General features: G+C 47.3%; 1 protein-coding gene across 1 annotated transcript in view; it reads left to right on the forward strand.

The window, feature by feature from the left end:
* The window catches only part of LOC111150675 (TNF receptor associated factor 5), a 44,403-nt gene that overhangs the window by 10,553 nt on the left and 9,271 nt on the right, over positions 1-24,579 (forward strand). Inside the window, exons 2-8 of the mRNA XM_022508207.1 lie at positions 1,594-1,724; positions 14,524-14,742; positions 15,915-15,972; positions 18,811-18,912; positions 21,167-21,331; positions 21,956-22,033; positions 22,348-22,422. Of these exons, the coding sequence (XP_022363915.1) occupies positions 14,525-14,742; positions 15,915-15,972; positions 18,811-18,912; positions 21,167-21,331; positions 21,956-22,033; positions 22,348-22,422 (696 nt within the window). The 5' untranslated portion in view covers positions 1,594-1,724; position 14,524. The remainder of the gene's footprint in view (positions 1-1,593; positions 1,725-14,523; positions 14,743-15,914; positions 15,973-18,810; positions 18,913-21,166; positions 21,332-21,955; positions 22,034-22,347; positions 22,423-24,579) is intronic.

Genomic DNA, 24,579 nt, shown 5'->3' on the forward strand with positions numbered 1-24,579 from the left:
CTTCTGAATCCACCTTGGCATGTCTGTTGTGTATCCTGTCTAGGGAGCTCTCGGGTCTCTCCCCTTTCCACAGAGCACCCGTAGCCCATGAATGATGGGGCCAGGCAAAGGCTTCTGAATTCCAAGCCAGATCTCAGCGTCTCAGCCATTGTCTATTGACTGTGTCTCCAAACTGCCACGTGGCTCTGCTTGCCGGGCCCCTGGAATCTCTGTCTCCCCGTGTATGTGAGGAGATAGGGTGGTCAGGAAGGGAGAGGCCGAGAAAATCCTAAGGCTCAGATGACGCCCCAGGCTGTGCTGAAGTAGGGATCCCCACCCACATTTGGAAAGAAGTCCGGTTGGGATGAGGCGGCCTTTCCCATGAGGAGAGGTGGGAATTTGGTGAGGTTGGGGGATAGAGGCTGACCCAACCTCAGGGGAGTCCCACAGGGAGCCCTGCAGAAGTGTGGCCAGGGGTGGGAGAAGGCCACGCAGCACAGTGTTGGACCAAGGGATCAGGGGGTTTCAAGGAGGAAGTACCAAATGCCACATAAAGGGCAGCAGGGTGCAATTTAGGACAGACTAATTGGTGAGTCTGATTGTGTGATTACAGTTTAGGTCATCGAACTAATACAATATGCATTTCCCAAGCACTTGGGCACCCCCCCCCCACCGCCCACCCATCGTCCAGATGATTCAGGGCCCCCAGCTTGTTCAAGGGCAGGGTTCAGAGACCTGGGAGAACAGGCCAGGCTGCAGGGGAAGCCTAGGAGGGACCCAGGTCTGCAGGCCCTGCTCTGGAGCTGGCAATGGAAGGGTGGGGGAAGGGGGGAGTGGCGGGAGCAGGTGCTGCTGGGCTGAAGCCCACTGCCCCCCCCCCAGGGTGGGGTGCCGGTGGGGGCGTGAGGAATCTGGGCTCTCCTTGCCGCCTTCCTGTTTCCCCGTCAGTGTCTACGTACAGTAGTTGCTTCGCAAAGGAATGATTGACAACAAGTGATTGAATGAATAAACCTTTAGTGGGAGATAGTCCCGTGGAACCATGAATTCAGAATAACGCATTGGGTGAAGTGAGGAGGAGAACGTGTGGAGGAGGAGATAGAGACATGAGAAAGGCGGCTCCGGGTGGAGGAAGAGCACGTCGCTGAGTCAAGGGTCCCCGATGCGGGGGGCTGCGCCGTGCGGGGGGAGGTGCAGCTTCTGCACGTGAGTGACAATGCGTCCGAGAGGAGCCAGGCCCACCCACAGGGTGTGATGTGACTCGAGGCTTCACGGGGTCCCGGCTGTGCGGGAGGGGACTGTGGGTGGGCTCTCGGGACTCAGCTCTGCCATTAGAACTGCCGCTGGTCACTATCACAGGGGCTGGGGGAGGAACACAGGGACACAGAGAAAGCAAGGGCATGCCCTGCAGAGCGGTGAGCGAGGGAACACACGAGCATGAAAAGACCAGAGGAAAGAAGGGGGACTATTTAGGCAAGTCGCCCTGGGGTGGGGTGGGGCCTGAGGTCATCGTCTCTGAAGGGAAGGAGTGTCTTCAGGAAAAGGGGTGGCTCTCTCCCTGTGCTCCCAGATGACACCTGACCTCCCTCCCTCTGCCTTCATTCTTCCCCATCTCAGCAGGCACCACCTCCACCCAGGTGTTGAGGCCCAGTCCTGGAGTAGGCCGCCGGTCCTCCTAGCCCCCCAGCCCCCCAGCCTCGCATACGGTCACTGGACAGCTCCATTTCCCCGCCACCACCAGCGTCCAGGTCTGTGCTCTCTGCCCCACTGCGGCAGCATCTCCACTCCATCAGCCTCCCCACCGCAGTCCCCCTGTCCCCGGCCCTCCGAGGCCGTTCTCCATGTGGCACCCGCCCTGGTCTTCTTAGGCTCCAGAGCAGACACTGCCATTAGTTCCTTAAAATACTCCTGCTGTTTCTCGTGGCTTTGTTCTTAGAATGAACCCGGATTTCTTCCTGCGGGCAGCCCAGCCCATGCGATCTGGCCTTGGCCCCGTCTCCTGCTCTTCCTCTTGTCCCTGACATTAGGCCACGCGGGCCTCCTCTGTGTTTCCCAAACATGGCAAAGCCTTTCCCAGAAGCAGTCATTACCCTTGCTGTCCCTCCGCCTGTGGGGTCTGTTCCGCGGGTCCTCACGCTCGCTCCTTCTCATCCTCTCCTGGCTGTTCATATGTCGCCTCCTCCAGAAGGCCTTCCTGTCTGCAGTAGCTGCTTCTGTTTCTTTATCTCAACATCCTGTTGATCTCCTTCAGAGGACTTACCACAGTTTGTTAACTACCTCCTTTGTGGTTACTCCCTTGTCTCCTCCATTGTAAGCCCCACTGGAGCAGACTTGGACCCTCTCTCCTGTTCTTCCCTGGTCCCCAGAGCCTGATACAATGGCCCACTGGTCAGACAGTCAGGGTGTTACCAGAGTGGGGGGACCTTGGTGGACGGGCTCTGAGGCAAATGCTTAGTCATCCCCTTCCTCCTCCTCCTCATTCCTGTGTACCACCATTATAAGCTCTTCATGCATACCGGAGTCAGCAAACTTTTTCTGTAAAGAATCAGAAAGTAAATACTTTAGGCTTTGGGCCATATGGTCTGTGGCACAGCTGCTCAACTCAGCTGTGGTAGCAAAAACAACAACAACAACAACAAAACCAACCCTAGATGATAGGTAAACAAATTAACATGGCTGTGTTCCAATAAAACTTTATTGACAAAAACAAGTGGTGGGCCGGCTGACCCTTGATGTGCAGTATTAACTTATTTGATCTTCAAAGATTCTCTGAGGTAACTACTATTATCATTATCACTATTTTCTAGATGAAGAAACTGAGACACATAGAGACTGAGTAATTTGCCTGAGATCATACAGCTGTTCAGGGATGGAATGGGGATTTGTGCCCGGGCAGGTCGACAGCGTGCCAGAGCCCACGGCAGTGGCCAGCATCCCACACTGCCTCTTGGCAGGCTTTGGAGAAACAGAGAGGAACCCCAGCACCTCTTTATCCCCTAAGGGCCTCCACTGCTTCCTGGCCATGGGAAATCTCCAAGTTTCCTCATTTAGCAACCTGGGGACGCTAATGAGGTAACAATCCGGTTGCTGTCGGGATTAAAACGAGACCCTGCACGTAAATCAGCTGACTCTGAGCCTAGACAGGCTCGCTGAGTGTAAGCCTGACCCTTCTCCAGTTCCAACCGTTACTTCCATTCACATCTTTTCTTTTTTTTTTTTTTCTCCATTCGCATCTTTTCATTTTGCCCCTCGCCGTCTGTCTGCCTCATTCAGATTTGCCCTCGGTTGTCTTCGTGGCCCTCCTTCCAACAGCCCCTTTTCAGGAAGGTCTCACATTAATCCTAGAATTCCCCTATTTAGTGAACACTGACTGAGCACTCTGGGCCAGGCATGGGGCTGGCTCTGAGCGTCTGGAGACCAAGGAGGACAGCCCCTCCCTGAGGAGCTCACCAAGGAGCTGAGCCCGGACAGCAGGGAGGACTGGGAAGAGGTCGGACCTGAGGCTGGCGGCTGAGAGACTAGAGTCGAAACTTCCCAAAGAGGAAGCTTTTGTCTCGGAAGATCAGTAGTGTTTTCTCTCTCTCTTTCTCTCTTTTTTTTTTTCCCTCTTGGTCTTAAGTTCTGAGAGCCAAGCTAAAAGGTCTGCTCCAGCATCCCTTGGAGCCAAGTGGACTTGAGATGGGCTCCGAGGCTTCCCCGTAGGGGAGATTGATGTTAAGGGCGCATAGGGGTGGGCACCCCAGGAGGGGCGCAGGGATGCTTGTCAGCCCTAGAACCCCCTCTCTTCACCAGCGGTGCTTTGCTGCACTCCCAGGAAAATGGGGAAACGGGCGTGTCCTGACAGTTTGGAGAGAAATCACACTTCTCTTCAAAGGAATTAAACTCTTACCCACATCATTCATCCTGGATCCAAGAAAACCGTCTCCTGGGAAAGTGTAAGGAAAAGAAAATACACCCTTACCTCTGCCTCTGCAACACTAAAGCCAGCCAACCACTCGATAGGCTGTGGGTCAAGTAGGCTGTGGTCACGTATTGTCTGGTTGTCATGGAATGATCCGGTCTCTGTATGGTCTCCGTCCCACATTCCGCCTGACGGAAAATGGCCACATTACTTCTGCATTTCTCCAAGGCCCTTCCTCTTTGTCTGACCTACATGGCTAAAGGTTAATGAAAATAAAACCAGTTTCTCCCAGAGTTCACACAGTAGTTGTATCATTGTTGTGCTGAAAGCTGTGGAAACGGTAGATAGGAAGAGAAGGTCGAGGGTTGGCGCAGAGGCCTAGCGGTTGCCTTGAGGGGTTTCGTCTTCCGAGGAAGGATCTTCCTACGCCGTTGAAGACTGAGGCTTTGGTAACCACGTTTAAATGCATCTCACGTCTCCCTCATGCCATGCGGATAACATACTAAATAAAGTGTCGTCTTCCCCTTCTCCTCCTCCCCTGCCCCCTCCTCCTCCTTCTCACTCCCCTCCCCTTCTCCTCCTCCTCCTCCTCCTCCTCCTCCTTCTCCTCCTCCTTCTTCTTTTTTTCCACTTTCCTGGTAGTAACTGTTCTTCTTGGAAGCGCAGAATCTCAGAATTCAAGGACCAGGTGCCTGAGAGCGGGAACTGCCTGTCCTCCCAGATGGGCACAGATTCCAGAGTCTCCTTGGGTCAGTGCATCAGGGATTTGACATTTTAACTTTTCGTCATCACTAACCCCATCTCTCCTCCTTTAATTTCAGCCCAGGACCCTTGGTTGGTTCTCGACTGGGTCTGGGGAAGAGCATATTTGCACCTGTGCCCTGTTGCCGAATGCGAGCGCCAGGGAGTTGGTTCCTTATGCTTCTGGTGAGGCCTGAACAGGGCTGAGGAAGGGGGAGCTTGCCTTCTAGCTGCCCATCCTGGATTGGTAGCTTTCATTGGCCAGTGTGGGGTTGTCCCTCCATTGCCTATGGCTCAAGGGCCATCCTGGTGCTCCTGGCCAGACTCTTTGCCCCCTCCTTGTTCCCCAGCCCTGTCAGTCCCACCTCTCAGAGAAAGCAGCCTCTCTTGACTCTGCAGCTCTCAGGACCCTCCCTTACAAAGGAGTCGTGGGGGAAGACTATAAGCCTCTCAAACCCTTCCCAGGCACCTCTATACACTCACCAACAGCCCCTGGACCCTAGAAGTCATTAGCAGGAGGGATCTTGGACCTAGTAAGGGGTGGAGGGTCACACAGGACTGAATGGTGGTTGCCTTGGGGGAAGCAGCACCAGTTAAATCCCAAGTAGGGAGTAAAGAAGGGCTGCGCTATAGCCACAGGTGTGAGCGGGAAGGACAGACTTCAGTACTGGCTCAAGGAATTTTCCCATTGCTCTCTCTCCAGGATGTTTTCTGTCTCCAGATCTTACTTTTCTGACATAGATCTAATAAACCTCTTATGTCAAATGCCATCACTAAAATGACAACTGAAATTTTTGTAAAGTAAAAAAAATTTTTTTGATGCCTTGGGTAATTTTATTTTATTTTATTTTATTTTTTTAAAGATTTTATTTATTTATTCGACAGAGAGAGAGATTACAAGTAAGCAGAGAGGCAGGCAGAGAGAGAGAGGAGGAAGCAGGCTCCCCGCCGAGCAGAGAGCCCGACGTGGGGCTCGATCCCAGGACCCCGGGATCATGACCTGAGCCGAAGGCAGAGGCCTTAACCCACCGAGCCACCCAGGCGCCCCAATGCCTTGGGTAATTTTAAAACAATTATTGGTGCCACAAAGGAAATGTGGCCATTCCTAGAAATCCTGTCATTTTTTCGGGAAGAGATATTAGATGTCAGCTCATCTGACTCACCTCCATTCCCTTAAGACTGTTCCCAAGGGACCCCAACTTCCATATGTCTCCTACTACATCCTCACTTCTTTCTTTCTCTCCTTCATCCTCTTCCACTGGTGCCATCAACTACCCATTCTTCCAAACGAACCTGGGATCCATCCTCCACTGTCCTCTCCTTAAGCCCTTCCACTGAACCCATTTCTAAATCCCTGGATTTTACCTCAGAGATGCCTCACAAACATGGCTTCTCTTTGCCCCTGCCTTAGATCAGGCTGTTGTCATCCTCTTTCGGTCTGTTGTGTTAGCGTCTTCCCTAAACTCCGTGCGTGGGCCTGTCCTATATGTTTAGCATCCCTAAATCATTGAAACCATGAGGTAAAACTTGGAATGCGTGGCTATGGCATTCATTCAGGCTCTTCACATGATGCTCCTCCCCTCTCTCTCCACACTTATATCTCACAGAGACCTTTTTAGTGGTTTCCGACAGGAATTCAGTTACATAGGAATCTGCTTACGCAGGTGATGGCAAAGCTAGGAAGCCGAACAGAAGACTCAGGGTGAGGCAACTCAGAGATGAGTCCTGGTGGGAGGCTGCCCATACCCTCTAGAGCTTAGGGGCTGAGGACCACCCTCGGCCTGCCTGGCTGGAGCTAGTCCACAGAGCCAGGGGCCACGGAGGAGACCCAGTCACTGTGGAGATGCTGCCCAACACCAAGGAATGGGAGACAGATACTCTGGCTTCTCCCTTTCTCCCATCCTCCATCCCTCGATAGTGTTTCTTATTGGCTGAACCTAGCCAGCAGCCAGGGAGCCCAGGAAACAGAGTTTGTGGGGGTCTACGTCACCCCACCTCCATGATGCAGACCCAGGCTGGAGAGCGGAGAATGGATCTGAGAACAAACAGGCAAATGACTGGCGTGTTCCCTTCATTCCACTTGAGCCACAGTTAATTATTAACCACTCCAGAATTTTTAGGATATCCTCTTCGAAATTCTTGTATCTCCTTCATCTAGAAAGGAAAAGGGATACCTTCTTCATGAGCAGCTGAGATGTTTTCTTCTCTGTGAGATCAACACAGACACCTCAGAAAGCACTAGCTACCCCTCACCTGGGCTCGGACAGGTTTTTTGTGTGGTCCTTGCCACCAGGACAGTGTAACGCGTCGTTCTTGTGTCTGATTGTCTCTCCTTGCCCTGGACACCCTCCACGGCAGATGTAATATCACAGATCTTTGCACTCTTGGGACCCAGTCCACAACCTGTCATGCTGAATCTATGAGGGAGGTGTGGGGGGGGTGTCATGTTCAAGGTTGCGTAGCTGGTGAGCGGCAGAGCAGGGATGGAGCCCAGGTCTCTGGCCTTGAGACATTTCCACTCTCGAATTTCGCATGTAGTAACCAGCAGCTCCCAAGAATCAGATCTTGAAAGCTCTGGAGGCCTAGTTCCTGGGCTTATGTCTTACAAAATATAAAATAATTGGGGCGCCTGGGTGGCTCAGTCAGTTGAGCTTCTAACTCTTGGTTTTCGGCTCAGGTCATGATCTCAGGATTGTAGGATCGGGCTCCACGCTGGGCAGGGAGTCTGCCTGAGATTCTCTCTCTCCCCCCTGCCCACCCCCACCCCCAATCCTGCGCTCACTCTCGCTCTCTCTCAAATAAATAAATCTTTCCAAAAAACCCCCACAAGGGGCGCCTGGGTGGCTCAGTGGGTTAAAGCCTCTGCCTTCGGCTCAGGTCATGATCTCAGAGTCCTGGGATTGAGCCAGGGCATCAAGCTCTCTGCTTGGCAGGGAGCCTGCTTCCCTCTCTCTCTCTCTCTCTGCCTGCCTCTCTGCCTCCTTGTGATCTCTGTCAAATAAATAAATAAAATCTTTAAAAAAAAACCCCACAAAATATAAAATGATTTATAAAAACATTCTGCAGTTTTCCAAACCTTCATTAATCTAAACAAGATGTTTGGGATCCTGTGGAAGTAGGGCGGACAGACAGACAAGGATGTACCTTTCTTTTTTAAACTGGAGGCTGAAATCTGCTAGATGTGTGTCTTTTTTATGGTAACTAAAACCTAAACTCTGTTGCCTCAGAATGTTAGACTGTTCATTGTGTGTTCCCCAAAAGTGAATCAGCAGCACCTTGTAAGTAAAGAACTTAAATCCTGACATCCACAGCTTTCCTTTGGAATTTCTAGAAAATTCTCAACGAAAAGTGGCCGCAATTTATGAAGCTAAAAAATGGTGTTTATAAGAAACTCAATGAACGTCCTTGGGGAGCATATTGTATGTGATTTTCCCTTGTTTCAGGTTTAAGTCAGTAACTTCGCAGCAGGAGGACCACACTGCAGGCGCCATCAATGGCAGGAATAACACACCATTCACTGCAGTAGGCTCTGGTAGATACGGAGATATGCAGGCTCTGCTAGTAATTTCCGTGACTTTCTTTTCTTATTTGCAAGAACGGAACTCTTTTTACTCTTCCTGTTACATAAGCTATTAGACCCAAAGGGGAGAGATTTTAGTAAAATGGAGCTCTTGTTTATTTCCACTAAATAGGTGTCTGGGAATGACAGAGTCCTAGCTGGAAATGTTCAGTTAATTAGAGAAATGTGTTTGTAGACAAGGAAACAGCGGCCTTTATGGTCGTATTATTGGGACTCTCCCACGTCCATGAGCACATTGAATCGATTACATTTTGGGGGGCCGGGCATGGGCTCAAGGAAGCTTCAGAGAGAGGAGACAGACCCTGCCCAGGGAGAGATCATGTTCATTTATATATAAGAACACTGTCCTGAAACATCAAAAGTATATATTATGTAGCAGAACTTAAGTGCTTATTCAAAAAAAAACAAAACACCTAGGGCGCCTGGGTGGCTCAGTGGGTTAAGCCTCTGCCTTCGGCTCAGGTCATGATCTTGGGGTCCTGGGATCGAGTCCCACATCGGGCTCTCTGCTAAGCAGGGAGCCTGCTTCCTCCCCTCTCTCTCTCTCTGCCTACCTCTCTGCCTACTTGTGATCTCGCTCTGTCAAATAAATAAATAAATTCTTAAAAAAAAAAAACACCTAATAAAATAAAAACTCAGTTTCATCAAAACAAATACTGGGCAAGACCACAGAGGAGAGCGTGAACGGGGTCAGTAGATGACTCCCGTGTGCCGCCTCCAGCTGAGCTAGACACAAAGGTGGGAAGAGGGAGGATGGGGCATGGCATCCCCAGGCCTCTGTGGGCCATGCAGCAGGAGTGAGGAGACCGTGAGGGTCACACGTGTGCTGGGCACCACTAGCACAAAGACTGACAAGGCCCAGGCCCGCCCAGCAGCCTGATAGGACTGTGGTTCCCAAAGTGTGCTTCTCGAGCCCTGGGGGTGCTGGAGAGTGTCTTACCAGGAGAGCAGCTGATGGGCTCTTACTTAGTTCAGGTATGTTCAGGCACAGAAATTGGCAAATTGTACATATTGGCCTCCCGGAAGCCCTTTCAGGGGATGTGTATGGGCAAGACTATTTTCATGCTACTACTAAGATATCATTTGCCATTTTTACTCTCTTTTCCTGAGCATACAGTGGTGCTTTCCAAAAGCTACCTGATGTGTGATACTGTGACACCTGAATGCAGGAGTATCACATATGAGAACCCGGCTGTCTTCTGTTAAGCCCAAACAGAGGTGCAAAAATGTAAAACAGTGACACTCTTCTCACTCATTTTTTTCTTTTGGAAAATGGCTATTTTTCATAAAAATGCTATGTGTGCTACCATATAGTTGGCTCATTATTATGTTCAAGTAAATTAAAAAAGAAATGTATTTTTTAAACTCCTCAGTTTTTTAAAAAGATTTATTTATTTGAGAAAGAGAGAGAGAGAGAGAGAGCGAACATGAGTGGGAGGAGCGAGGGGAGAGGGAATCCTGGGTCGACTCTGGGTTGAGCGCAGAGCCTGACATGGGACTCGATCCCACAACCCTGAGATCATGACCTAGGCCAAAACCAAGAGTCAGACGTTTAACCAACTGCACCACCCAGGCACCCTTAAACTCCCCAGTGTTCATCTCAAATTGGTAAATATCAATAACTATAACCCACATAAACAACTCAGGGGTCCTCAGTTTTTGTTATTTTTTTTTGAGACTTTATTTTTTAGAGTGGTTTTAGACTCACAGCAAAATTGAGCAGAAAGTACAGAGATTTCCCACAGACCCCTCGCCCCGACACATGCATAGCCTCTCCCACCGTCAACGTCCCCCAACAGAGAGATACATTTGTCACAGCTGATGAGCCTACATTGGGTAGGGGAGGAAAACCAATTTCGCCTCTACTCTTCTGAGTTCTTAGCCGAGACCTCTGTGATCACAGACAGATTAGCAAGAGAAAGACAACCAGAAGTTTAACAACACATATAACTCGTGTATTCGTGGGAGATACCCACAGAAAAACGAGTAGCTCTCTCAGGTGGCTTGGAATTCAGGCTTGAATACCATCCTAAGAGGGAAAGGGGAGGGGAAGTAAGCCTCTTAGGGGACAGCAAATAATTTTTAGGAGAGATAAATTGGCCCTTAGAAGACTGGGGGGAGGTGTGATCGTTTATGACTGAGTTTGTCTGAGTATCACCTTCTAGTTTCTTCTCCTGTGATGAGCTGCTCTTTCCTGGTTGATGAGACTCCTGGAGAGGTGGTTTATAATAATTGGATTCCCTTTGCAGGATCTGTCTTTAGGCAGATAAGATGTTGTTTTAGGACAAATGCATGATGACATGTCTCTACTGCTACAGTATTGTACTGAGTATTTTCACTGCCCCTAAATCCTCTCTGCAGCTCATATTCATCTCCCACTACTCCATCCTAACTCCTGGCAACCACCCATCATTTTACTGCCTCCATTATTTTGCCTTTTCTAGAATGTTCTATAGTTGGAAGTGTACATTATAAAGGCTCTTCAGATTGGCTTCTTTCACTAAGTAATATACACTTGAGATTCCTCCACATCTTTTCACAGCTTGATAGCTCATTTCTTAGTAGCGCTGAGGAATATTCAGTTGTCTGGATATACCAACGTATCCATTCACCTACTGTTGGACATCTCATTTACTTCTAAGTTTTGGCAGTTATGAATAAGCTCCTGTAAACATCCGTGTGCAGCGTCTTATGGGGACATTGGTTTCCATGTCCCGTGGGTAAATACCAAGGAGGGATTCCTGGATGGTAAGACACGTTTTGTAAGGAACTGCCAGGCTGTGGGGTGCCTGGGTGGCTCAGTGGGTTAAGCCTCTGCCTTCCGCTCAGGTCATGGTCTCAGGGTCCTGGGATTGAGCCCCGCATCGGGCTCTCTGCTCGGCAGGGAGCCTGCTTCCCCCTCTCTGCCTGCCTCTCTGCCTACTTGTGATCTCTCTCTCTCTCTCTCTCTGTCAAATAAATAAATAAAATATTAAAAAAGAAAGAAAGAAAGAAACTGCCAGGCTGTCTTCCCAAGTGTTGCATTCCCACCCGCTGTGAGTGAGGTTCCTGTCCCTCCACATCCTCACCAATATTTGGAATCATCAGTGGTGGGGATTGGACCATCCTAGTAGGTGAATAAAACAACATTTGATGTGGATCACCTTTTCATATGCTGATGTGCCACCTGCCTATCTTCTCTGGTGAGGTATATTTTGGATAACAGTCCTTTATCAGATGCGTCTTGAAAATATTTTCCCCCAGTCTGTGCCTTGTCTTCCCATTCTCTTGACAGTGTCTTAGGCAGAGCAGAAATTTTTAATTTTAATGAAGTCCACTTTACAAATTCTTTCTTTCATGGTTTGTGCCTTTGATATTGTCTCTAAAAAGTCATTGCCGTACCCCAGGTCATCTAGATGTTCTCCCGTGTTGTCTTCTGGGAGTTTAATAACTTTGCATTTTACATTTAGGTCTGTGATTCATTTTGAGTTAGTTTTTGTGAAAGGTGGAAAGTCTACGTCTAGATTCATCTTTTTTTTTTTTTTTTTTTTTTGGCATGTGGATGTCCAGTTGTTCTGGTACCATTTCTGAAAAAAACTCTTTGTCCATTGTATTGCCTTTGGTTCTTTGTCAGAGGTCAGTCGTCTATATTTATGTGGGTCTATTTTTGGGTTCTCTCTTGTGTTCCATTTATCTATCTGTCTCTTCTTCCACCACTACTACACTCTCTTGATTATTACTGCTTCGTAGGAAGTCTTGAAGTAGGGCTGTGTCAATCCTCCAATTTTGTTCTCCTCCTTTAGTATTGTGTTGGCTGTTCTGGGTCTTTGGGTCCTCGGTTTCAAGAGTCTAAAGGGTGGGAGGGAGGGTCCTGAGACCAAAAAGTTTGAGAACGGCTGTTGTAGAGAAAGAGGGGCACACAGATGAGTGTATTGAATTCCTCTGTTAGGAAAGAGGATAGAATGCAGTGGGCAGGAAGCAGACCGAGTCTTGTCTGCCTTACTGCCCTGTTCTAGGAGCTGAGCCAGACTGTTGTGTTAGAGCACATCTCTGAGCGTCCAAATTTAGATCCTGTGTGACAGAGACAAGAGCCTGGTCTCAGAGAGAATCCTAGAGGGGTGTGGGACATGAATTGTTGTCTTCCCTTGGGACCAGAGAACGCCGGGCAGATGAGGGAGGTTTGGAATTGGTGTTTTCGTTTCTCTGGAGAAAGGGGAGTCTGGGGCATTAGGGTTGCGCACCTGAATCAAGTCCTGGGCCTCTTCATCTTCACAGTTAAGACTTGTTAACTCTCAAGAGTAAAGCAGGTTAAAAGGGGAACAATCACGTCTTGGTTCTCTACCCCCCTTGAAGTTCTGCAGGAAACATGCAGAGAGGAAAAGGTGGGGCTTTGGTCTCAAACCCCAGGATTTAAAAAAAAAAAAAAATCCCCTCTTCTGTGGGTCTTCTCCAGAGAGAAAGCTTTATTGGCTGATCTAAGAGGCCAGTTGCTTTCTCTGCTCCAGTCTTGCGGCCACAGCCCAGACTCAGACCACTCGGGCACTGGGCGGGGCTGGCAGCTGACTGGAGCCAGGCCCGGTGCTGGGTGGCGCCCATTCCCACCTGCACTGTCCGGACGCGCAGCTGCTCTCAGGCCTAGCTGACCTCATGAGCTGCAGGAGATTCTTGAGGGATCCCCAGAGCAAGCCAAAGCAAGCAAGCCTGAAGGCCAGGCCTTCCTGTTCCCTAACCACATGGAAGGATGTCACTCCCAGGGACCACCCTCGATGGCCTCCTAGCCTTTAGCCACATGCCGGACTCTGTGAAAGCTCCTGGCCACTCCTGGCCCCGCGCCCAAAGTAACAGCATTCCTACTGGGAAGCCAGGCCTGTGGTTAACTGGGGAAACCGGTGGGTTCAGAGGGTCTGCAGAGGTCCAGAGATCAGGTGTCCGTGCTGTTTTATGGGGAGAAGGTCCAGACTTTTCATCAGATTTCAAAGACGGGGAAAGTCCTTCCTTATAAAAAGTTAAAGGGTCACCACATTAGTGGGCAACACTAATTAGAGCTGTCCTATTGCAGATTTGTCAGAGTCCATTTGGTCACATGAATTCCACAAACAGTTGATTCGTTCTCCATACCCAGCTTGGGGCTGAGGGCTGGAGACACGACCCTGAGTAACACCAGGGGTGTTCTCTGTGTCATTGAAGAGCACAGATATAAATCAGATACTCACACAAATGCATGTCTAATTTAAGATCAAATGTTCCTCTGAATTTTAGAACCAGGTTCTATGATAGATACAACAGTGGATGTTTAGTTTCTGTTTTTGTGTATTTGTTTATTTTTGAATAGGTACTATATTCATGTTCAAAAATTAACCGCCCCACCACCACCCACCTGCCGTCATCCCTTAGCCACTCCCTGGAGGCCACACATGCTTCCTAGACATGAGTGGGTGTTCTGCTGCTCAACGAGGGTGGAGGAAGGGGAGTGGAGAAGAGAAAGCTTACCTGAGGTTATGACACTTGCAGTCTGAATCATGAATGTGAAGCGAAGAAGACTGGAAGGGGACAGGGGAAGGATTCTAGGTAGAGCCAATAGCTTATGCAAAGGCCCTGTGGCCGCAGATAGCTTGATGTATTAGAAGAATGAAAAGAAAGCCTGTATGGCTCAAGTGCAGAAAGCAAGGGTAGGAGACGTCCAGGATGCTGCTGGGTGGAGAGGATGCAGTCTTATAGCTCTCTTAGCATTGTGGACTTTCCCCTAAGAGCCTGGGAAGCCACTGAACAATGAGAGGAGGTAACCTTCAATCACAGTTGCATTTTGCATTTTGCAGATGTTGCCCTGGCTATAGTATGGAGAATGGATGGGAGGGGAAAGCAATTAATGGGCTTGTTTAGTTCACGTGAGAAATGATGTGGCTTGGCGGTGGCGATATATATTGCAAGAAACGTACTGGTATACAAGGTTCTTCCAAAAAATACTAGCAAAATCTTTGTTTCCATTCTCTCAACTGAGTGGAAGAAAATCCCATAACAAGAGTCTGTTAGAATGTAGTTAACACCTGGCTATATTTGGTCCAAGCGTGTGGCCAGACTGACAGGATAATTTAGCATCCTGTAAGAGGCTGATGGGCAAAGGTCTGAAGTCTTGTAAAATCTCGTTAGAAGTCTGGTCCAGCCTCCTGCCTGAGCACCCCAAAGACATCTCCCCTGTGTGGGAGCCCCCCAGTGGCCGGAGGTTGTTACTGTTTGTTACGAAGTCAACAGAATGCCCATGGGGGTGATGTGCCCTAAATAGGAAACAGTTGTTTTGATCTCCACACACTCAGTTTTCCTCCTCTTCTCCTGCCCCCCTCCCCTGCAGAATGGCTTATTCTGAGGAGCAAGGAGGTGTCCCCTGTGGTTTCATCCGCCAAAATTCTGGCAACTCCATTTCCTTGGACTTTGAGCCCAACACAGAGTACTGGTTTGTGGAGCAATTAGAAGAACGCTACAAATGTGCCTTCTGCCACTCCGTGCTGCATAACCCCCACCAGACAGGCTGTGGGCACCGCTTCTGTCAACACTGTATCCTGTCCCTGAGGTGAGTGTGTGTGGGGCTGCCGCTCTGGGCTCAAGCAGTCGGGTGGGGGAGGGGTGTTCCTGGGACCCCAGTGTCCAGCGCAGCCACTGGACTGGAATGGTAGCTTTGGGAATTGCTGTGGTTGACCACAGAACCATGAACACAACGAGGGGCTCTCCCTGAGTCCTTCTCTGAAAGCCTGAGGAATCATGTTTTGGTTTTCAGTTTTTGGGTTTTTTTTTTTGTTTTGTTTTGTTTTGCCATTCACTTATTAATAGTCACCTTTCCCCCCTTTTTTAAAAAGGAAATCAAGTGTAATGAACATACAGGGTTCTGTTAGTTTCAGGTGTACAACATAATGACTCAAGAATTCTGTACATGACTTGGGGCTCCTGACAGTCACCTTTTCTTAAAATGTAGACCATACCTGTTTTGCATGGAAGGGCAGACCTGGAGGCACAGTCTGTGTTGGGAAGGGCCTGCATTTCACAGGCATCTTCCTGGTGGTGGCTCTGACTTTTTCCTTGTCTAAGGGAAGAGGTGGTGTCCCATCCAGAAAGTGTGCCTCAGTGGACACACTGTCTGCTTCAGTGCAGCTGTAAAACCTGGGTCCTGCCATTCTGAAGGAGGAGACCAAGAGAGTTGTGGAAGCAGGCTCTGGGGGCTTATTTAGGGCTGTAAGTAAGCTGTCTTCTGCCAGGCTTGGAAAGGGGATTATCACAGCCCATTCTTGTCCCCTCATGGGGTTGTCCATTCAGCACTTGTGTGTTCCAGGCTCCTTACTAAACTAAGCTCTAGGGCACAGAGAGAAAGAGCTGGAGGTCCAGGGTGACCAGGACCCCGTTTCTGCCCCTAGAGTGCTCCTGTCTAGTGAAGGAGACAGGTTGTGGTACAGGGTGAGAAGCACTGGCAGAGGACATTGAACTCTGTCTGGGGGACTTACTATTTGACCTGTATTGTGGGGAATGAATGGGAATTTTTCAGCAGATTGGGGAGGTGCTGAAGATACAATGGACAGATGGGAGAGAGATACAGCCCTTCCTGAGGCAGGGAGCAGAATGGTGGGAAGATGAGGCCTGGCCTGCTCAGGGGTTGCTCAAAGGGGTCAAGCATGGCTGAACTGCTGGGGCTGCTCTTGGAAGAGCTGTTGAGGTCAACTCTTAATTTGGCTCTATTTTTATTTTTCTCTCCAGAGAATTAAATGCAGTCCCACTCTGTCCTGTAGATAAGGAGGTTATCAGATCTCAGGAGGTAAGAAAATCCCTGCTTTGGTTTAGCAGTTGGCTGGATGATGGAGAAGCCAGTGTCCTGGGTTGAACTGGACATAGAGGTTGGAGCAGTAGAGGGGGAGAGAGAAGGGCCCTTTCTTAGAGTCCACGTTCCTCTGCTGTGTGGTCAGGTTAAGCCCCACTCCTGCCACTGTTTCAGAGCTTTATTGCCCCCCCAACCCAAATTCTCCTCTGCCTCCTTACCCCCTTCCTACACCAGCTCCAGGTGTACTGAGTTGCTTGGAGAAATGAAACATCCATCCTGTTTCTTGGAATTCACTTTCTTCTCTGGTCAATCTCTAAAACTTCCTTCCATTATTATTATCTCTGACAATAACTTTATTAGGATATAATTCATATGCCATAAAATTTACCTTTAAAGTGTACATGTTTCTTGGGTATACACCCAGGGGTGGAATTACTGGATCATGTGGTGGTTCTGTTTACGGTCGAATGGTCACTCTATGTATAACATTCTGAGGAACTGTCAGACTGTTTTTACAGCAGCTGCACCATTTTACATTCCATCCAGTAGGTTGTGAGAGTTTTAACATCTCTAGATCCTTGCCAAAAGTTGTTACTGTCCATCTTTTTGATTATAGTCTTTCTAGGGGATACCTAGAAATACCTATTTCTCTGATGATTAATGATATGGAGCATCTTTTCAGGTGTTTGTCCATTTGTATATCTTCTGGTAGAAATGCTTATTCAATTTCTTTGCCCATTTTTTAAAAGATTTTATTTATTTATTTGACAGACAGAGATCACAAGTAGGCAGAGAGGCAGGCAGAGAGAGAGGAAGGAAAGCAGGCCCCCTGCTGAGCAGAGAGCCCAATGTGGGGCTCGATCCCAGGACCCTGAGATCAGAACCTGGGCTGAAGGCAGAGGCTTAACCCACTGAGCCACCCAGGTGCCCCATCTTTGCCCATTTTTAAGTGGATTATTGGTCTCTTATTGATGAGTTCTAAGCGTTCTTTATATATAGATACAAGGCTCTTAACAGATACATGATTTGCAAATATTTTTCTCCCATTCTGTGGTTCATCTTTTCACTCTCTTGTTGGTGTCCTTTGAAGCATGAAAGCTTTTCACTTTGATGAGGTCTTACTTGTCTTTTGTTTGTTTTGGTTGCTTGTTATTTTAGTGTTGCATCTAAGGAACTGTTTCCTAACCTGAAGATTTTCCCCCTTAAAACTTCCCTTTTTTAGGGGTGGAGGGGCAGAGGGAGAGAGGGAGGATCTTAAGCAGGTGCCAGGCTCAGTGCAGAGCCCCACCCAGGACTCAGTCTCAACAACCCTGAGATCATGACCTGAGCTGAAATCAAGAGTTGGATGCTTAACCCACTGAGCCACCCAAGTGCCCCTCCCTTAAAACTTCCATTTAAGCTCAATTTGCTTCCTTTACAATTCTGTTGGAAGACGTTCAAGCATCACCCCCTCCAGAAAGCTCCCTGAACACCTGATCTATTGTACATGCTCTTTCTCTATGTTCTTTTTTTTTTTTTTTTTTTGATTATTTATTTATTTGTCAGAGAGAGAGAAAGAGAAAACACAATCAGGAGGACTGGTAGAGGGAGAAGCAGGCTCCCTGCTGAGCAGGGAACCTGATGGGGGACTCCATCCCAGGACCCTGGGATCATGACCTGAGATGAAGGCAGACATGTAACTGACTGAGCCACCCAGGCATCCCTCCTTCTCTATGCTCTTATGTTGTATTTTGCAAATACCTAGCAGAGGACAGTGCTGTGTTTGTGTGTGCCTCACCCGCTAGATCAGGGGTTGGCATGGTTGGCGTATTACAACATGAGATCTGTTGGGACAAATCCAACCTGCCACCTGTTTTCATATGGCCTGTGAGCCAAGAATGGTTTCTCTATAAATCATTGAAAAAAATCCAAAGAAGGGTACACAGGAATTCTGCACTATGTTTGCAACTTCTCTTAAGCCTTTGAGCTATTTCAAAACAAAAAACTTATTTTAAAAATCAAGAGAAGAGTAATGGCTTGTGACACATGAAAATTACATGAAATTTACATTTCAGTGTCCATTAATAATGGCTTATTTGAGGGGCGCCTGGGTGGCTCAGTGGGTTAACCCTCTGCTTTTGGCTCAGGTCATGGTCTCAGGGTCCTCAGATCGAGCCCCGCATTGGGCTCTCTGCTCAGCAGGGAACCTGTTTCCCCTTCTCTCTCTGTCTGCCTCTCTGCCTACTTGTGATCTCTGTCTGTCAAATAAATAAATAAAATCTTAAAAAAAAAAAATAATGGCTTATTGGAACACAGCCATGGATATCCATTTCAATATTGTCTACAGTTGAGCTGAATAGTTGCAAAAGAAAAGATTGCATCGTGGCCTGCAAAGCTGAAAATACTTACTATCTGACCCTTTACGGAGAACGTTAGAACGTTTGCTAACTCCTGGTGTGCACTGGAATAGCAAAGTCAGCACAGCCTCAGTGACACTACCTGATGACTAATACAGACTTTTACACTATGACAGGAAGCTGCTGAAAGCGTCACCCTCCTCCACAGCCCACCTTCTGACCTTTGAGCATACAAGGTCAAGTGCACCATGAGATTCTCCTGCAGCCTACTGCACGGAGCGTTGAATTTCCTGACTTGTGTGTTTAGTGGCCTGTTGGAAATATGTATCTGAGAAAGCCTCTTCTTTGATGGTGCCGAATCTGATATTTCCATTCCAACCATTGTCTGGAAGTTTCTACCTGACTGTTGAGATGTATTTGAAGACTGAATTAATAATAGTTTCATTCACATTGCTCTGAAATTTTGGAGTGTATGAGACCTATTATGTTTCCTTCTTAGGTGTTCAAAGACAATTGCTGTAAAAGGGAAGTCCTCAATTTATATGTGTACTGCAAAAATGCTCCTGGATGTAATGCCAAGATTATTCTGGGACGCTACCAGGTCGGTATTACTCAGGACCAATAAATTTGCCTTTGTCATTTTTTCCAGTGGTATGTGTTGAACACCTTTATGTGACAGCTCCTGGGCTAAGCATGGTATGGGATCCATTGGGTTGCTCTCAGAGAATTCCTGTCTAGCAATACATTTAGCTGCGGTACAGCCCAACAAGGGCTAAGGTGCGAGGGAAGAGGTCCATTTCATTTGGAATGCATGGAGGGCACACTGTCCGCGCTAGACCTAAATTGTGGGTTAGGGGGTCATTGATCCAAAGACAAGATGTGGGACATGCAGGGCCAAAGGACATGTCATTTGTGGGGAACTGTGAAAATTTGGGGTCCTCAGGTGGGAGCCACAGCAGTCTGCAGAAAGACATGACTGCCAGGGTCCCTGCTGGAAAGTACTGGCAGGTGGTGGGTGGGTGGTTCCCAACAGCTATGGGCCGTGGCCTGAGAGTTTATGATCTGAGGCATGTAACGCAGACCAGATCAGAGCTAGCATGTGGTTTAAAGGTGAAGCGTTGGTATGAGCTGCAAACACACGAGGCGTGGGGGGAGCAAGGGGGTGTTAAACTTTCACACGAAGCTGCCCTACCTGGTTCTTCCATCCAGCTGGGGAAGTGGGAAGCTTGGTAAATGCCATACTGGAAATGGGGCAACAGGGGTCTGCCATGGCAGGCCCATATCAGGTTTGATCACACTGTGCAGGAAGAAGAACCAGGCATCTCTAGCTTCCAGAGAATGGCTTGGAGGCAGCTGAAATTTTCCTCTCCCACCCACACATTTTTGGAACACATTTCAGGTGATTCAGCCTTTTCTCCACCTTGCCTCCAAACCCTCTAGGCACTGAGCTTCTAAATGTGTAGATACTTTCCCCGTTAACCCCAGGATTTTTCTGGAAGTTCGCCAAACTTTCTAGAACTTTCTCATGTTTTGATAGCCAAGCCCTAGAGCAGGACCTCTTTTCCAACTTTGTGGTCACGAAGCCTGAGCAGGAAGTGAGGCTCAAATGGACCATCCAGCCATCAGCTTTTGTGGCCCGATCATCCGCTTCCAGAAAACAGTGGCTGGTTTCTTTTTACCTGTTTTCTCCTGTGTTTCCGCTTGGTCCTGCCCCCAGCCTGCACCCCTGCTTGCACGGTGAGGTGTAGGTTCTCCCGGCAGCAGAATCGTGATGAGTGTTGACTGTGTCAGCAAGGGTGGGAGGGTGGCAGCAGCGAATTTCGGAGAAGATAGGGATTTCAGTAGTCCCTCTTTGTTTCTTATTACTAGAGGCAAAGGAGAGTAGCTCTAATATTTATTTCCCTCCTGCAGAAAAACTGGTTGCTTTTTCTCGCCTTCAGGAAAGGAGTCCGCAAACTCTTCTGTCAAGAGCCAGTTAGTAAAATGTTTAGACTTTGCGGGCTGTACAGTCTCTGTATCCACCACTCAACTCAGCTCTTCCCTTTCAGGAGGAAAGCAGTCCCCCCCACCCCGACTCCTCACAGTATGTAAACAAGTAGATGGGTGGCTGTTCTCCAGAGAAACCTTATTTACAAAAACAAGTAACAGGCCAGCTGTGTTTTAGGGGATCTCACAGGGGTCGGACTCACTAGGGATTTGATGACTTGTTAGCATCACAATAACTTGCAAAGGTCCAAAGGTTTTATTAAAGTATACCTCTTGCTTTTAAAAGTCTGTACCAGGAGAATATTAGAATGAGCAGTGTCCGTATCATTGTCTCATACTCTGGTGAAACCTATTTTCTGAACACAGCCTGATTCATTCCCAGCTTCTCTTGGGCCTATGATCCTGTATGTCTTCTGTCTGCTTTTCTTGGCCCTTCTAGAACATCTGCCCTTCCTCTCTGTCGTCCTTTCCCTTCCTTTCTGCACTTAGGACACGCCGTGCTCTTCTTCCCTCTTCCCCCTTCGTCCTGGCGTTTGCCATCTGCTATACAGAGATTAGTATTTGGTGCCGGCGGTGCAGAAAAAAACTAAGAATGTCCTTGCAGAACGGGTAGATCACTCAGCAAGCCTAAGGAAAATACTCGGGAATTAATCTGAGAATCTGAGCTAATGGATAGTCTAAACTAGACTCCCCACGCTTCCTTCTCCAGCCATCTTCCCTGTCCTCCCAACTCCTGTCGCACAAGGCTGGCATGGCCTCCGTCTGTCCAGCTGGCCCCAGCGTCCTCCCTCCCTCTCCAGGCGTCCAGCTGGCTCCCCGTCCCGCTGCCCCCGTCAGTGGGGCCCACTGGCCTGTCTTTTCTGTTGCAGGACCACCTCCAGCAGTGCCTGTTTCAAGCTGTGCAGTGTTCTAATGAGAACTGTCAGGAACAAGTCCTTCGGAAAGATCTGAAAGAACATTTGAGCGCACGTTGCCATTTTCGAGAGGAAAAGTGCCTTTATTGCAAAAAAGATGTGGTAGTAATCAGTCTGCAGGTAAAAAAGAAAGAAAGAAAGAAAGAAAGACGAATCATCTTTATGGGACTAAATTCTACCTGAGCGGTCACAGTGAATCAGGACATTACTGAGTTTATTTTTGTACAGAAATAGATCTAAAGAATTATCTGAGAGTTCTGTAAAAAACAAAACACCTTCTTGTTGGTAGGACCCTACTCCTTTATCATTGGCAGAAGCATTGTTTGAGCACCTACTGAGTATAAGTGTGCAAGGAGCAATGCTGGGTACTGGGTCACAAGGAGGTGACGATACTGTGTCCTCAGGCCACTATGATCTGACTGGAGTGGCAGGATGTAGGCAGAGGAAGAAGGCATGAGGTACCTTTTATATGTACCACAGGAGCCATACTGATGACTCTCATAGTTTGCCCTCCGGAAGGCCTGTGCCCTCTGACCTTCTTTTGGAATAATTGGAAAACTGAATTGAATTCCCGGGAAGGAAGCAGCCATCTTTAGTCCTTTCTGGAACTAGGCTGTACCTTCCTGGGGAGGGTAAGCCACATAACATACATTCCCAGAGACATAAGCATAAACACTCTGAGGCCATAGAAAGGAACCCTGGAAGCAAGGACTGCTCTGTTTTATCACCCTTTCTCTGTTTCAGTATCATGAGGAAAACCTGTGTCCCGAGTACCCAGTATCTTGTCCCAACAAGTGTTTGCAGATTATTCCAAGAACTGAGGTAACTGTAAATGATTCTCTTAGTAGATTTAATGTAAGATAACATTTTAGTAACCGCTGTGGTGTGTGTTTGATCACCTCCCACAGGCTGAGACCCAAGGTTTAGAGAACACCCACAATAACCACGTCTCTGTGTCCCCTTCCCTTTTTCCGGAAAGGTGTCCTCCGTTTTTACTGTAGCTCTCCCTCCACCAGGCCTCAGCGTGGCTTTCCCCGTTCTGTTCCCTCCCTCCTTCCCAAGCCACCCTGGGGCTCTCTCAGGCACCCGAAGAACTGGTGATGAATTTTGGTGGCACGAGGCTGTCCCTTTCGTAGGTGGATGAGCACCTCGCTGTGTGTCCTGAAGCTGAGCAAGACTGTCCCTTCAAGCACTACGGCTGTACTGTGAAGGTACGGGATGCCTTTTTGTTTCCGCCTCTACATTCTACTGTGGAATTCGTTGGGCAGGTGTATTTTACTGTTTGATCCCCTTCAGGATGCAGAAGATATTCACTATGGAGGAACTTTAAGACTGGCCGTGTTACTAGTGAGGGTTCTCCAGAGAAGCTGAATCTGTAGGAGATAACGTATCTACATGTAGACACATACATAGAAATTTATTTTAGGAAATTAGGTTATGCGATTGAGGGCGCGATTGAGGGCACTGGGGAATCGGATTATTTGCAAGGCAGACCAGCAGGCTGGAGTTTCTATGTGATAGTTTTTTTTTGTTTTTTTTTAAGATTTTGTTTATTTATTTGACAGAGATCACAAGTAGGCAGAGAGGCAGGCAGAGAGAGAGGAGGAAGCAGGCTCCCCACTGAGCAGAGAGAGTTTGATGCGGGGCTCGATTCCAGGACCCTGGGATCATGACCCGAGCCAAAGGCAGAGGCTTTAACCCACTGAGCCACCCAGGCGCCCCTCTATGTGATAGTCTTGAGAAGTGCTGTTTCTTCAGGAAACCTTATTCTTGGCGCTCAAGGCCTTCAGCTGGTTGAATGAGTCCCTACGGCACTGTGGGGAGAAATCTGCTTTATTTAGAGTCAGCTGATCGTAAATGTTTATCACATCTGCAAAATACCTCACGGCAACATCTAGATTAGTTTTGACCAAACAACTGGGCACCATGGCCCAGCCAAGCTGACACATAAAATTAACCATCCGGGTAATTTTTCTAATTCGGACTCCGCGGTCTCCACCAGATTTTGAAACTTTCTGGAGTCATTCTTCTGATGATTATAAATCTTGGTTTTCTGGTACTCCTGGTCTATCACCAAGTATTTTGAAACAGAAGCGATTTGAAATCATGTTTTAAAGTGTATTTTATTGCCTTAAAAACTATTAAAAATATTTGTCAATAAATTGTATAAAATAAATGAAAAAGAAAAGAAAGTTTGATTCCTACCTCCCTTTAATACATTCCAGATGGATCAGAGTTTTAGACATTAAGAGATAAAATGCACTGTATTATTTCATACTTTGTGTGCATCTAAAATTACTCCAAATAAAAAGTTTTTTTTAAAAAAAAATCAGAAAAATACTAGAAGTAAAGGTAGCAAATTTTTTTTATTCTTAAAATAAAGGTCTTTCTTAGATGACTGACACAAAACCAGAACTATAATTTTGATGCTTAACCACAAATACTTGAAACTTTAATGTGATTTCTGAAAAATACCATAAGTAAAGTCAAATGGCAAACCACAAACTAGAGGTAAATATCTCCAACATCTGACAAAAGACAAAAAGGGCATTTTCCTTATATACCAACATTCTTACATGTAAATAGCTTATCTAACTTAATAGAAAAATAGGCAAAGGAATATATGAATAGTTCCAGAAAAAATTCAACTGATTAATAGATGTAAAAGAAGACACCCCATCTCACTCCTAAATAAGTATATATTATAACAAAAAATATAACTTTCACCATCAAATTGACAAAGATTAATACAATTTATAATATCCAACTCTTTTTGAGGGCAGTTTGACTACATATCTATGAAAAGTGAGGGGTGTATGGCTGGCTCAGTCGGTGGAGCATATGACTCTTGATCTCAGGGTCATGAGTTCAAGCCCCATGTTGGGCATACAGATTACTAAAAAAAAAAAAAAAAAAAATAAAAAAAAAAAATTTTTTTTTATAAAAAAAAAGAAAAGTGAATCCACACATTGACTTTATAATTCTATTGCTAGGAATTTTCACAGATACTCTAAGTACACAATGATTGCACATATACAAACACCCTCACACAGAGAAATTTTTATAGCAAAAAAACTGCCAAAAACTAAAAACCTATAAGCCCACCACTGAAGTGCTGACTATATAATTCTATATATTTATATTTTGGAATGCCATGCATCTGAGAAAAAGAATAAGATACGTATTTTTAAAAACTGAATATGCTTCTGATCTCATTGAGTTAAAAGTGTATACGTGTCGTCGCTGACTCTGGTGAATGAAAGACTAGGGAATTGGGGGTGGTGTTGGGGAGAAGGAGACTTTTGCTTCTCATTCTATATCTTGGTTTACTGTTTGACATAAGCGTACATTTATTTTAAAAACCTATA

Source organism: Enhydra lutris, unplaced genomic scaffold (genome assembly GCF_002288905.1).
Source record: "Enhydra lutris kenyoni isolate GAN:26980312 unplaced genomic scaffold, ASM228890v2 scaffoldscaffold24, whole genome shotgun sequence".
Taxonomy (NCBI): Eukaryota; Metazoa; Chordata; class Mammalia; order Carnivora; family Mustelidae; genus Enhydra; species Enhydra lutris.